Genomic DNA, 16,273 nt, shown 5'->3' on the forward strand with positions numbered 1-16,273 from the left:
CGATAACAAAAATTAATATATAGTAGCCAATTTATTATAGAATATAAAGTAGAGAGATTAAGAATATAAATTAAATGAGATTGGACTTATAAACCTATTGATTTAGTGTTAATTGGGTTTTAAAATGGAGGATTAAAATCAAACTAAATTGAAAGAAAGAAAAGCCACTAGACCAACCCATTAATCCCTCTTGTTTGGATGAATGATTGGAATGGTTCCTGTTTTTGTCTGTTTATTGGAAATGCTTTTTTCAGCATCAACACGGCATGGCGTGGAAGCCAAATCAATGGCCAGCAAAAGGCTTAAAAATAAAAGTTCAAAAAAAAAGTATTGTTAAGATATAATAATAAATTTTAATATGTAAGAGAGTGTTTATATTTAGTCTGTAATCTTCGAGAAATCTATAAAATAGAAGATGATCATGGGTGTGAGAATCTCTCGTGTGAGCTCTCCAATACTTAAATCAAGTTCGACAAAAAAATATATAAGATGAAGACAATAATAATTTGAGTAGTATTATATTAATATCTCGATTGAATGAATCAATTCTTATTTATAAAGATTGAAATTGATAGATACAAGAGTATTTATATTTTTTAAAATTATTTATTTTGAATTTTTTAATAAAGACATTAAATGTGAGTTGACGTATTTTTAAATCCAAAAAAAACTCTAGAGGGTGTGTGAGAGGTTTTATATGACTTTCTATTGATTTTTTTTTAATTTTTTAAAAAATATATATATTTTTTTAATTTCGCACTATCACGAGAGCTTCCTAATATCTTATTTTGAAGGAAGAGTTAAATCAAGAACCTAGCAACTAAATTCGATTTCAAACACATCCATTAACGTGAGGACGAGATATCCATGGCTAGGTCATCTCTGATCGGTGGATGAAATTTTTTTTTTTTAAGTATATCTTTTATATATATATATATATATAACATGGATTTAAGAAGAACCCAATCCCCAAAATCACCGTCCTTTGGCTTTGGTATTACTTATTTGAAATGAATGGCCAATGCACTGAGACCCACTTTGATGATAATGATTGATTTGATGCCATGAATTCCATTCCCCATTCATCTTGGCACACGTCCACTTTTCTGTTTTGGTCAATATTCCATAAAGCCAGCCTGGAAAATTGTTCACTTTTTCGATTTCTTTCCCATGAAGACAAGTCAACAACAATCAGCTACCTTTCTATCATTCACTACTTATTTTTTTATATTTTTAATATATTTTATATATCAATATATTATATATTTATAATATTAATAAACAAGTATTATAAAAATACCATCTAGCTATTTGGGCACCATTCAATCCAACTTTGGAACTAAGACTCAACTTTGAGTGTTGTGGGTTTTTGGCTGATGGAATGAAAAGGGTTTAATAACAAAGATTCCTGATAATAAGCCCATCATATAATATTTTAAAGGTTGATTAATTTGTTTTGTTGTGAGTGTAATTATAGGTGTTTTCGTGAACAAAAATATATAAAGTATCAAATGACACATTTAATTTAAAATATAATTTAGAACTGTCTTTCCACTCTCTTTAAGAGTTGCCTTTTATTCACTTTTGACATTTCCATCTAAAACGTATTTCGTAGAGTTTTTTAGATATTAGTACATAAATCTTTGTGTCGTGGATACCTAAATTTATGTGCTTTATTGTGAGTTAATTTTTCTCTATTCATTTGTGTTGTGTTTGGGAAATGTCTATGCACTGTCTTTGTACAATTTTTTATTTTTTTGATTTATATATTTTCAATTAAAAAAAACTTGAGTTTATTTATTTTGGGTTGGTTCGTTTAATTTATATAAAACTCGAATTAACCAATTTCACAAAAGACTCTGTAAGCATCCCCGCCTGGATATCCCCAACCATCCGGACTACCCGAACGGGAGCGCCTACGGGAGGAGAAAGGAGATAAACACAAGACAAAGATCACCCCGGCATGCATACACAAAAATGAGAACAGCGGAAGCAAAGCTCAAGACATGCATGCACTATGGGTACCCCGCTAATACAGCGGTCACAAGATAAATAAATAAACACAAACTCCTGTGCCGACATACACAAGACTCGAGAAAAGACCTGGCACAGTACGAAATAATAGAGTAAATTCTACTTAGACATCAGAGTGGATAGGGATTGACGAGACTGCCTGTACACCACACCGACTCTGCCGTTAAAGCTGACTCCCTTGCCATGGCTCACGCCGCCACTACCTGGAATGATGGAAAGCAAGGTGAGTCGAGAGACTCAGCAAGCATAAAGAAAGAAAGGCTGAAGGCTGAACATAATCAGAAAACTCTCCCCAAAATAAACCCCCAGGTACACACAAGCCATGAGACACTACAACACAACAGCTCAATAGCATAACAAAATAAAAACACATACCGGTCCTTGGGGCCCACATAAGACACTTGGCACCCAAGTCCCATACCAACCTGCCGCTGCCCTGGACGGTAACAAATACCTCCAGCTAATCTGTGCGTCATCCCGGGTCGGTACTCCCGTCACCCGTCCATGTCGGTACTCCCGACACCCGTATCCCTGCCGGTACTCCCGACAGCCGAACCATAGGCTCCCTCGGAACGGTACTCCCGTCCGAGAACTAAATACTACCGGTAACCATGCAATGCACATAACAATGCAATGGCGTAGTGAGCATCAACGTGATACACCGGCGCCCATACATCCAGGCATCAGGCCATGCTCCGCCCACATAGTAAACCACACGCGATGCATATGCCCGTGCTAGATGCAACCTAACCAAACTAGCATGTCCGTGTCCAAGCATACTCAATAAATGAATATCCCAATATGCAACCCGTACCCATGTGCATATCAAATCATGGACAACAATATAATAAATCTAAACGTGCAGTAAATCACATACTGGCAGAGCTAGTCAGCAGTGCCCGGCACCGGTCAACAGTCAGTGACTAGGAGTGTCCATCTGATGGTCCACATCAGGGCCGTACAATAGTCTACCCCAACATCACCAACAACCGACCCCTGCCCTACTGCTCGATAGCTCTAACCGTACCATAAATAAATCCGAGAAAACTGTAAATAAACCCGATAAAATCATAAATAAACCCGTCCGTCTAGGAACCTAGTTCCCAAGCTGGTTTAGCATCATTCCCAAAAGGAGTGAAGGCGGTACAAACCCCCATAGGCTCACAACAAATAAAACTCTAAAAGTCCTGGATTTAATTTAAATTAAATCCAATGAATAATAATTCAACAAATAAGGCTAGGCGTCGAATTAAAGTAAGGGAGGTGATAATATACAGGAAATCACGGGGTCTTTCACATGAATTAAAGATTAGGAAGAGAGGGTTAAGAGCTTGCCTTTATACGGTCGTTTCTTGCATTCCTTGCACTCCCGCTGCGAAGTAAAACGTTTAATAGCGATTAATAAAACCCTGACTAGCATTAATTAAATCTAACCGTGTAATATAAATAATTTAACCGTTTAAAATCTCACGTAGGCACACCGTAAATAAAACCCCAACGAATCCTATATTTAATTTAAATTATATTACTCCAATAACATTCTCAATGTATATAATTAATTAATCTATAATAATAGCTCACTAATATGCAAATCACTCTCTGCTTAGCATGCATATATATATATTAACCTGTATACACGGCTATGCCAAGTCCTTCCTTTCCTTTTATCCTAATTTCATTGCACTCACACACTGTGATTACACATATATATATCTAGATATATAAATTGGCACACGGCATACTCACTGCAACACAAATCCTCACACCCTCACAATCAAAATGATATACACTCTCACGCACACAGTGCACTAATACGTGTATATATATATATACTTGCACACCAAATTAATACACCCAACACAGGATAATCGCCCAAATTAACAAAATCAAACTTATAATCAAAATCTAACCGTCCAAAATTTATTTATACATTTTACAGCGCTTACCTAGATAATTAAACCTCAATTATACAGAATTTTCCACCATTTCTCTTGGATTTTCCCCCATTTTCAGCCTTCACGCGATGCTCCATCTTCACTGTAATTTTCCCCATTGCCTGCTGTTAAAATCCCCTTAATTTACAACCCGTTCTCGGCCTTAAAAGGAAAGAAAATTAAGGCACCGCGTGGCAGCCAGCACAACCCACCGCCTTCCATTTCTTTTCTGCTATTCCCATGAGCATCAATACAATAAACTCCAATATTAAACTACATCCCAAATTATATATATATATATATATTTATTCCAGGCACCATCGCTGCCTCCTCACTTAAATTTTAATTTCTCCTAGCTATTACATTCATTTGCATAGAATAACATATACTATTATTATATTTTCAAATTTTGGGATATTACAGACTCCTAATATAAAACAAAATTATAAATAATATAAATTTCTTTCATGTGTGACCTTATATTTGGCTTTATAGTGCATTGATTAATTGCTAATCTAGTCTAGCATTATGATATGGAAGCATGCCTTGGATTAATGAATGCTTTGCTGATCACTCCTTCGTCCTTTCTTGTGATGGACAAACATATAGACAATCCCCAAACAAACACCATAATTTTGCATATCATAATTCATAAAAGGGTAATACTAATTATTATAAAAAATCTACTGAAAATTGTAAGGTTGAGACAATTAGATGACCTTCCATAAGCCTTAATAAATGGTAATTAAATAACAATTAATCCTTGTATTTTATGCAAGGTGTTGCATAGATTAAAAAACAAATAATTATTATATTTGTTATTGTTCGAACACAATAATAGATTTATTAATTGGAAACGTCATCGTTAAGTCATTTGAATTTTGTAAGAAAGGTAATAATTAAAAAACACATGAAAATCTCTGCGCAAACACTACACACTTTAAAATTGTATTTAAATTAGTATCAGATATGTACTTATTTTGAAATAATTACTCATCTATTTATAGATAAGTATAAAGCTTTTCTAAGATTTACTAAGATTAAAATTTTTATGGATAACGTTTTATTCTGATATTTTGAAATCTATTAGAATTAGAATGCTTATGGATAACATTTATTCTTTTTGTAGAACCCTTAAAAGAGATTTTTGAATGTCAAAATTATCTTATTTGTATTTTTTTCAAGACCTCACAATAAAGGAGAAATTTACATTTTTAACATGAACAGTTATTTTTGACTCTTGGCCCTTTTTTATCTTTTAACGAGTTTTTGTTTATACACGTCAATTTTCATAATTAAAAACGTTTAAATTTGATATTTATAATAATATTTTATATTCATAATTGGGTATTATTATAAATAATTATTTATAAATATTTAACCATCAATCTCCTATTAAACAATAGCTATAAGACTTTGTAGCGATTGCATGGACATTGACTATTCAATCAAGATGATTGATGGTTGGTTGGAAGGATGTGCAAATTAAATTAAATTAAATTAATAGATATGGGTGGCTACAATCCCACGGGGGTGCAATTGTCTTACTAAAGTATTGTACCCAAATAATATAAAATTGGATATATGATTGGGAATGTAACGTTTGGTTGTTAAACAAAGGGAGGCACCGACTCACCAAATATTGAATTTAAAAAAATAATATTACTAGGAAAGTTATTGGTGGGTCAAGAGAGGCTTTTGACGTGTGATATCCTCTTGGAATTGGAATGATGCATCGTGAGAGAACAAAAAAGCAGAAATAATTTATGGCTAATAGAAAGCAAAGCAGGGATAATAAACGACAAGTTTAAAAATGTTCATTTTGAGTATTTCATTTTTTAGAGATCTGCAAAATATAAGACATCTAGGGATGTGGGTATCATTTGGGCAAGGCTTTTAATATTTAAGTTAGTGTTAGTTGAAAAATAAAAAAATATTGATAATTTTTTATTTATAGAGATTAAAATTAATAGATGGAGCCCTGATAGACATAGTTTAGCGGTTGTGACTGTACACGCATTGGTTCTAAAGAGTCATGGATTTAGCTGCTATATAGTCGGTGCAGGTTCCGTGTTCGAATCCCACAATTGAGTTTCGTGATTTAATCTTCCTCAAAAATCTTAGGACTGAACTGCAGAGACCCCTAAGGTGAGGGATTTCACCTTTTGATCCCCAAAAAATTGATAGATGAAGAAACAGTTTCGTCTTTTAGAGTTGTTTATTTCTAATCTTTAAATAATAATATCGAAGATAAATTGATTGGTTCTTAATGGGTCACAATTTTGAGGCTCTCTCAAAAATTGTATTTTTAGGATTCAAGAGAAAAACGATATCTAGTCTATCAGAAAGGTCAATAGAGTATTTTTATTTGAACTTTTCCGTCTTAGACCTATTTTGAATTTGGACCCACTTTTTTAGACATAATAACAACAGTAATGAGATAAATACTAAGTTAATTAAGCGAGACATTTCACTATTTCTATGTCGAAAAAAAAAAAAGTAATTTCTCTAAATAGAGAAGAGTAATCCCTCATTAAACATAGTAATTATGTTCAATTGATGTTATTCTAAAACTTGATGTTTAAGACTTTGTCACTCGTTGTTAGCAGATGATTATGAAAAGCCTACTTAACAACTTGGAGTGTTAATAGTACCAAATAAATATATATATACTTTGCTTAAGATGGAGAATTGGGAGAAATGGTAATTTTCAGTTGTTGGGAAGATGGCACTTCATCGTCAAACATTCAAATTACTGTATGATGGGAAATAATTGAAAAATTCAAATTTTTAATTGTTCTAAGCAATAAAGGGTCAACACATGTCCTTTTATCTAAAAGATAAGCCAATAGAATTTAACTTTTAAATCTCAATTCTAAAAAATCTAATATATATATATATATATATATGAGAGATTTATTCTTATCTAAATCCGGCCCTATAAATCTTTTGTCAACTTGAAATAGTAAAGTTCAAGAATTTTGAAATAATTCTAAGTACTTTGATTTGGAAAAATGCTATTGGTACACTCATTTTGTATATATTGGGCTACATAAAAGAGTATTATGACAAAAAAACTCCTCATAAAACGCATAGAAACGCGTGAGGCGCAAAATATTTTAATTATAATACTCCATTATATAGCCCAAGATGTATAAAATGGATATACACCTAACATGATTCTTTGACTTATACCACCTATACAAGGGCTAGTGCCCTCATAAATAAATGCAAGTAACTAATAGGAATCACTAAATACTTATTGCTCATATTTCACATCGAATTGAGTACAAGAGACTAAATTGGGTGAATTGGTAGTACCCTTTTATTGTAGGTGCTTACACGAAGATAGACGTCAATAATTGGTCCCGTTCTTGTCGTTGTTTAATATTTTTTAGATTTTTGTTAATTAATTTATTTGTTGATTATTAAATTAAAATAAGATATTCTAATGATAAATGTATCTTATTTTTTAAAAATATACATTTATTACATCTTATTTTTAACCAATGAACATTTATATTAGCTTGAAACATTTAATTAACAAATAAAATTAGTTGAACACTGAGAAATATATATAATAAATATACTCTATCTAAAAATAAAAATTTTATTATTACTTAAACATTTTTCTACATTAAATTAAAGATAGATGGTGCATCAACAACCAAAATAATAATATTAATAATTTATACGTATGAAAATAGAGGAATCCAAATGGCAAATAATTTAGAGGACATGCATTTATAGTATTTTGTATGGATATGTATAAATGAATTAAGGGCACACCCCCAAAGTCCCGGTCCCAGACCCCAGACCCACCCCTAATTGTCGGTGAACAATATGTATGTGAATATATATATAAATATTATTTAAATATTCATAATAACCCTTTTTATTAATATTTTATATTGTGTGTTATATTTATATATATGTAAAATATTAGACTTAAGGTATTAGTATTAAATATGAATTTTTTTTCCATTAAATTGCGCTTGTAAATATTAAATACATCAAATTACACGCCATCATTAACGGGAGCTGGAGCACGCGGTGCACGAGCCGAATTTCCTTGCACGCTTTCCCTCTTACGTGGAAACCATCGGAACCGTTAACTCTCAAAGGTTGACAGCTTTTTGACGGCAGGATCTCGCCCCTTGAAGCAGACTGATGTAACCGTAGCAGAACCGCCGCCCAGCCGCCGTTGACAAAGCAAGGACTCGAGGTTTTCCACTGCTCCGTCAGCCAATCACATCTCTTTTATATTTATAATAATAATATATAAATATAAATATAAATAAATTTACATATATTATCTTTAACGGAATAGACTGCCACGTAGATGCACGTCACGTGAGGATAAGTCGGAATATTTGAATAACTCAATAGTTTTAATTATTATTATTTTCATTTATTCTCAGTTTTTCTTCTTATGATAAAATGTGAATTACCAGTTTTAACCCCGCAATGAGAAGTAGTAAATAACAAAACTACCCTCGACAGAATATTGCTTGCATTCAATTCAATCGACCGTTTATTATTATGTAAGTTGTAGTTGTAGTAGTCTAAGCTGCCTGCCTACCTACCACACCAAGCAAGCATGGAATGGAAGTCCAGTCAGCATCAACTCGTCACAGCGTCCTTTCCTTCCCTTCCTTTTTGAGGGTCGTTGCCATGCCATGCCATGCCAAGTTAATGGCTCATTATTAAACGAACGACTCAACTCCTTTTAAGTCATCTTATTCATTTTAAATTAATTAATTATGACATTTATATGGGTAATTAATCATGATTAAATAACAATAAATGCACTTTGATATATAAGCGAGCAGAGCAGAGCAGAGCAGGATATTATTGCTGTATGTATATGAATGGTATAGTGTAAGGATGTGGTGGTTTGCTTTGCTTTGCTTGCTTGGTTGGGTATAGAAGGAGGACAATTTGGTAAATTAGGGGATTGTGGTGGGGCCAGGGCCTTATTCTCCTTTTTCTCATTTGGTTGGAAAAAGAAAACAAAATTCCTATTGCCTTTTCTCTCTCTCTCTCTCCCTCTCTCTCTCTCTCTCTCTATTATATGATATGCATCTGTGGTTTGTTCTTTGTTTGTTTGTTCTCTCTTGGCCCCCCCCCCCCCCCCCGCCCCCACTTCGCGCTCTCTCTCTCTCTCTCTCTCTCTCTCTCTCTCTATATATATATACAGGCAAGAAAATCACAGAGAAAATACAGCTGGAAGGGAAGGGAAGGGAAGGAAGAGAAGAGGGAAGGGGAAACTGAGAACTCCAGGAGCAGCCACAGAGCCAGGTTCAGTTCAGGAGAGGAGATTGATTACGCAGGCGCTTTCTCTATCTTCATCTCTATTGGGTTTTTGTTTGTTTTTCCTTTTTTCTTTATGGACAAAATCGCTTGACCTCTGTTGTCGTACACAGATTCCGGCCATTTCTCTTCCTTCTCCACTTCTCTCAATTCTCTCTCCCCCCCCCCCCCCCCCCCGGGTAATTCACCAGCTTCCATACGTCAATTCTCTCTCTCTCTGATTCCGGTCTTGGCTTCATCCATATCTTCCGACTCCAAAAATATTCAATCCTTGTATTACTCCGAAACTTACCTACTACTCCGCGTCTTTCTCTTTCTCTATAGTTATATACCCACATTTATAGATTCTTCTCTTTGATCTTACCTCTTCACTCTTAGTTGTTCTCTCTCTCTCTCTCTCTCTCTCTCCTGTTTTCGGGAAATTGTACAGGTTCTGAATAGGTTTGGGCAATTGGGTTCCAGAGATGTCGCCGGCGGCTCCGATCGAGGGGACAGCGGTGGGAACTTGGTCGTCCTCCAAGGTCGTGTCTTCACCGGAGGGATCTGACAGCGTCAGCCGCCGTTTTTCTGATCTAAGAGGGGTGCGGTGGCGTATTGATTTGGGAATTTTACCTTCTTTGTCTTCCTCCTCAATTGACCATCTTCGTCGTGTGACCGCTGATTCTCGTCGGAGGTAAACTCAAACCTCTCTCTGTCGTCTTTGTATACATCTACCCCCGTGCGTGTGTTTCTCTGTCATGTATAAATTCCCCATTTTGTTAGTTGGGGTATTAATTAATTTTGTGCGTGGAATTACTACATGGAAATATTTGTACTTTGTTAATGGCTACAAGATGATCGGCTGGATCAGCTTGGAATTTCCTTAAAAAATTTGTTTTAAAAGGAAGCTCCGAGTTTGCCTTTTTCCCCCTTTATGGTTTTCCCATTAATGGTTGGAAAGGAAACGAGAAGAAAGGCAAAAGATAATGGATGCAAGAAGCTATATTCTTTCTGTTGTTTAAGTGCGCTAAGAAAATCAAAAGAAATCATATATTTACTTGGAAGTAAAACCAACAGCTCATCAAGCTTTAATCTCATTAGTTGAGGTTGGCCACATGAATTCTAACATGCCAATCATTTCTATGGCCATTCCATATTCTCTTCGAAGTAAGAAAAATAAAAAAGAAAAAAAAAAGATCTAGTTTTGGGATTAACTTGTATTATATTTTGTAGAACGTGTCTACCAGTTTTCTTATGAGTTTGCATCATTTCCAAGTGGTGAAATCCGTGTTTTTTATTTTCAATTTGTTTGTGAAAGAGTACACCGTACATATATGAACATTTTTCTCTGGAACCTCACAATGCATTTTCCTATGGTTAAAACTCCAGAATCTACGAATTTTGTCAAATTGTTTTTATCTGAAGCCATTTGGAACATCTGGCATTATGCAGTGGAATGTTCTATGTTTTTGCATTTGATACATGGATGATATTTGAAGGATGAATCGGCAATGTAGTTTTAGAAATTTTGGGGTAAAGTGCCATTCTGACCAAATAAGAGAGTGCACTCCCAAGCCTGAATCAATATTGCCATCAAATTGATGAATTCTGGAATTTTTTTGTGAAGAGTTACATTACTGTTAGTTTATTCCATTATAATCTGCCTTGTTTTGTTCTTCTAATTTAATTGGTCCTCTTCTGCAGATATGCTGGTTTGAGGAGACGCCTACTGGTTAATCCACATATACCCAAGGATGGCCCCAATTCTCCAAGTCTTGTTATGGATAATCCGCTGTCACAAAATCCAGGTAGAATATCGATAACTTTGTGAATCTCCCTTTTTACTTCTTAATCTTGATTTCTTAATCGAATAGCTGTAAATATCACTGTTTTTATTATGCACACACACTTTTGGAAAGTGTCATGTCTATGTTAGGCACATATACAAAGATGGCAGTAGGAGATTCAGATACTAGTGATGATGCCCTTTCATTCAATTGTCTGTTTGTTGTTATTCCGTTAGGACACTTCAGCGCTTGAGGCATGCATTATTATTGCTTAGGCACACGTTAAACAAGTGAGATATTTAAAGAAAATAGCTTGATATTCAATAAATAATGCAAAAGCAATTTATATTTGTACTGCTAAATTCCTTCTTTATACTTCTGAATTTAAAAAAATCTAATTTCTTTATAGATATAACGTTTAAAAAATACATTTTTTTTGTTTATAGATTTTAAATGAATAATGTCAAATGGCTTCCAACTGTATTAACATAAGTGCATACATATATTTTGGTGAATGTAAAAAGATAGAGCTATAGTTGTTATTTTCCTGTAAATATACAGTTGTTATTTTCTGTGTAGAGGGTCCTATTGGTTGTGTTCATCGTCTTTCTTTTTCTTAATCCAGAAATTATGGTGTTATCTGTCTCTGTGTGTGCTTCATTTCCAGCTGTCAATTACCTGTCAAGGTAGTTAGCTCCACCATAGCAACAAATAAACACCACCCTCCCCAAGCCTCAACTCAACAGAAAAAAGAAGGAACAGAGTATTCAATTGTGGGAAATGAGAAGATTAACGGGAACTTCACTTAAAGAACTATCCACATATCTTATAGCAGTACTTCTAATCAAATTTATGATAGCTAACTCCTTCCGCATTGATTGATGCACTTATTGCCCTTTCATGACTTTGTTTACAGATAGCATGTGGGGTCGCTTCTTTCGAAGTGCTGAACTAGAGCGAATGGTTGACCAAGATTTGTCTCGTTTATATCCTGAACATGGAACCTATTTCCAGACACCAGGGTGCCAAAGCATGTTGAGACGAATTTTGTTGCTATGGTGTCTTAGACATCCAGAGCATGGGTACAGACAAGGTGGGTTTTACTGCCCCTCTGAAACTCCTGAATTTTTTAGTGCCTTTCCTTTTCATGTTTTTATGCCAACTCCTACTTGTTGCCACTGGAAAAGTAAAATGCCTATGAAATTTGATAATATAGAATACTCTATTCTTATTTCCTGTTCCTTCTGGTCAGAGGAGAAAACTAGAGTTTTTATCCATTCAAATTATCCCACAAACATTATCTTATATTGCATTAGTTGTCAACCATGGTCCAAAAGTCAACTAATGAAAATTGTCTATCACCATTTGGTTCTTGTAAAAGAGGCAAAGGCAAGAAGGTCAACTGCATGGTGGTTCACCATGCAATTGTAAGGAGAAGGATTCAACAATTGCCTTAGCAATTTTTAATGATTGAGGACCTATTTTTGGTTCTTTGTGTTCTCTGAAATTGGCATATTGATTCTACTTCTATAGGTATTTTAAGGTACAATTATTCTTGAGCAATGTGATATGAGCATTGCTTCTAGCTCCCTTGTTCTAAACCTCCATGCATTAGAATTAGATCAGTCATCAGTTTCTTAGAGATCTATTGCATAATCTTATGGGATTTCAACTTTCCAGTAACTCTTTGCGGCATTGTCCTAGGAAATGGAAATATTTTGTCTGTTTTGATGAAAAGCAAAGCAGAATTTTGTGCCTCGAAGAATGAGTCTGATGCTTAATATTGTTTCTGCAGGGAAGAAGATAAAACACCTAATACTACTTGATTACTAGAAACAATAGGCTGATGAACGTGTTTCCATTGTAGTGAAACAGCAAAACCAATTTAGGTTTTTGTGTAACATAAGGTTTCTCCATTGTGACATAGAGATCTCAAGTTCAAATTAGGAAATCTCTTTGTTAAGTAATGGTAAGGTGGCATACAATTGGCCTTCCCCAGAGTTTGCAATGTGGGAGCCTCGTGCACTGGGTTCACCTTTCTAACTTATGATATTCTGATCTATATTGCGAAAAGATATTTAAAGAAAAAGGATAAGCTGTCACTTTTTTCTGGTGGTTTGATTTGCTTGTCATGACATGTGATCCTTTGTTATATATAGTTCTGTTTGCTGGCATATTTCTCATATTAATCAACCAACAGTGACTAAGAAAATCATCCTTTATTACCCCTAAAGAGAACTCATGACACCTCTATGTCAGATGCAGGCTTTTTATTTGTGTTATTTGTCAAGTCCTATGAGGACACATGCATGTAGACACATAATCCCACTGACAAATGAGTGGAAGTTTGTTTTAGTCGTAGTACATTTTTTGTTATGATTTATGTTCTGGTTTTGTCAACAGGCATGCATGAGCTCTTAGCTCCTCTGCTATATGTTCTGCATGCGGATGTGGAGCATCTTTCTCAAGTGCGAAAGCTTTATGACGACCACTTCATCGATAAATTTGATGGCTTCACATTTCACGAAAATGATTTGACATATAATTTTGATTTTAAGAAATTTACTGGGCCCATAGAAGATGGGAATGGCTCACAAAAGTGTCCACCGAAGATTAGCAACCTTGATGAACTTGATCCTAGGATACAAGATATTATATTGCTAAGCGATGCTTATGGGGCAGAAGGTGAATTGGGAATTGTCTTGTCTGAGAAATTTATGGAGCATGATGCTTATTGTATGTTTGATGCTTTGATGAATGGAACTGGTGGTGCAGTTGCCATGGCAGAATTCTTCTCACCTTCACCTACCACTGGCTCTCATACTGGATTACCTCCTGTTATTGAAGCTTCATCTGCGTTGTACCATTTGCTTTCTATTGTTGATACGTCTCTTCATGGTCACCTTGTTGAGCTTGGGGTGGAACCTCAATACTTTGCTCTCCGCTGGCTACGTGTTTTATTTGGGCGTGAATTCTTACTCGAAGATCTGTTATTAATCTGGGATGAAATATTTGCATGTGATAACAGTAAATTACCTAAATTTGCTGATGATACTGCATCCAGCGTTGGGGTCCTCAATTCACATAGAGGAGCATTCATCTCAGCCTTTGCAGTTTCAATGATACTTTACATCAGATCTTCCCTACTTGCCACTGAGAATGCTACTTCTTGTCTTCAGAGATTACTGAACTTTCCAGCTGACATAAATCTGGATAAACTAATAGTGAAGGCAAAAACACTGAAGGTTCTATCACTGGATGCTAACAACTCAATGCTATTGCCAACACATTATGGGGCCTTTGACCAAAGTAAGCCACTGCTCGGAAGAGGTCAGAGCCTTTCGTCTGGTTCTGTTTCTCCTAGAACACCTCTGAGTTTGGTACCTGAGAGCTATTGGGAAGAGAAGTGGAGAGATCTGCACAAGGCAGAAGAACTTAAGCAAAGTAGTCCGCAAAAGGTAGTTCCTAACCGCAAAAACAGTTGGTCAGAAAAAGTAAGATTGAGTCTATCTAGAACAGAATCTGCTCCCTCACCATCAAAGGTTTATCGCAGAGAAAGTGAACCTAAAGTCTCTGTCAGGAGAAATTTGCTGGAGGACTTGTCCCGACAGCTTGGATTGGAGGAAGATTCAGAGAAAGTAGGTGGTAGTGAAGATTTAGGGTTGAAAGAACCTACATCTGAAAAAGTTGAGGTGCATTTGCAAGATGGTACTGATAAGAATTCTTGCCCAGCCGAGGAGAGATGTTTGAGTGGCAATGCTGCCAGTGAAGAGAACTCTTCTATTTTCTCAGATTCTCAAAGCGCTAATGACCATGAACACCAATCAGAGAGAAGCAGTGCTGCATCCAATGCATCCCTTGATGAAAATGATGATGACTCATACAGGACCCATGGGGAAGACTCACCTCTTATAGTCTCAGATTCAACTGAGGACAGTGCTTCAAAATCTGAATCAATTACAGACTGTGCAGGGAAAACAATAGCTACTCTGGATTTTCCAGCTAATAAATCTCTGAAATCTGGACAGGATGAGGAAACGGTGGGAAAACCAGTGACAGTTATGAAGGAAAGGAAGATTCTGTTTGGTAAATTCCAGTGGCTATGGAATTTTGGACGGAGTAGTGGTGAGGGGACACCTGAAAGAGTTCCCTCAGATGCTACAAAAGCTCCCAATGGTGAATATGATCAGAATGGTACAGCAACCACTTTGTCGGTTAATGAATCTAGTAACTCTTCTTTAAGTGGTGAACATGATCAGAGTAGTAACTCTTCCCTAAGGAATCTTGGTCACTCCATGCTCGAGAATATTCAGGTAATCCAACCAACTGTTTATTGATTATATGGGTCACTTTGGATTGTCACAACGGCTGATTGGTGGAACAAAATTGTGTTGCCACCAATGTTGGTTTTGGGATTTGTTTAGATATACCAAGTACTTGCCTGCTTTCTACCAAAACTTGCACTTCTTATGGTAGCAAACACATTAAGTCCGTTGCCTAAATCTGACATTACTTACCCGAATCTGTTACCTTTGGCGCTTTTAGTTTCTCTTTCAGCTTGTTCCTTAATATTCTCTTGAACTTCAACTCGCTGATGTTTCAATTATGCATGCCTCAAGCAATAAATAGCTCGTACTAGTAAAAATGAATGAAAAGCTAAAAAGTCTAGAATTTATGTAGCTTGGTATGTTGTTTGTTGAGCGTTTGATGCGTATTTTTAAGCTATCTTTTCGCCCAGAAAAAGAAAAGAAAAGCTTTGAAAATAAATTTGTTCATTGTTCATCTGCTCTCTCTCTTTCTCTCTCAGTATATCTGATTCCGACCATTTATAACATTTCAGGTAATCGAGTCTGTTATCCAGCAGGAGCGAGGCCAAGTGGGAGCTCTAGAAAACTTCTCTAGAAATATTCTTGTAGGCAAAGGACAAGTTACAGCCATGGCAGCTCTCATGGAGCTTAGGAAAATTAGCAACCTTTTGTCAGAGACGTGAGGTTGAAACTAGAAACTATTTATTTATTATAGTAAATAACCTGTACATAGATTTTGTATTTACTATTATTACTCTTTTAAGTGCCAAATAAGTGAATAATCTCGTCGGGTCTCAGTCTTTACATCTTATTAGAGATGTCATGTGGGAATACTGCTTCGGCGTGGAACTATTGCGCAATAATATGGATTCTTTATGCATACATACCTAAGAGCAGCATGCAGAATCATTCTGTTCTC

At 35.4% G+C, this 16,273-nt stretch overlaps 1 protein-coding gene across 1 annotated transcript; it reads left to right on the forward strand.

Moving 5' to 3' along the window:
• The first annotated feature begins 9,126 nt into the window (after positions 1–9,126).
• LOC127806058 (uncharacterized) lies at positions 9,127–16,238 on the forward strand. Its single transcript, XM_052343048.1, has 5 exons — positions 9,127–9,954; positions 10,965–11,068; positions 11,964–12,140; positions 13,451–15,360; positions 15,888–16,238. Exons 1-5 carry the CDS (start codon positions 9,746–9,748, stop codon positions 16,035–16,037), a joined length of 2,550 nt encoding a protein of 849 aa, XP_052199008.1. The 5' UTR covers positions 9,127–9,745; the 3' UTR covers positions 16,038–16,238.
• The last annotated feature ends 35 nt before the right edge of the window (positions 16,239–16,273 follow it).

The sequence above is a fragment of the Diospyros lotus genome, chromosome 7, assembly GCF_014633365.1.
Source record: "Diospyros lotus cultivar Yz01 chromosome 7, ASM1463336v1, whole genome shotgun sequence".
NCBI lineage: Eukaryota > Viridiplantae > Streptophyta > Magnoliopsida > Ericales > Ebenaceae > Diospyros > Diospyros lotus.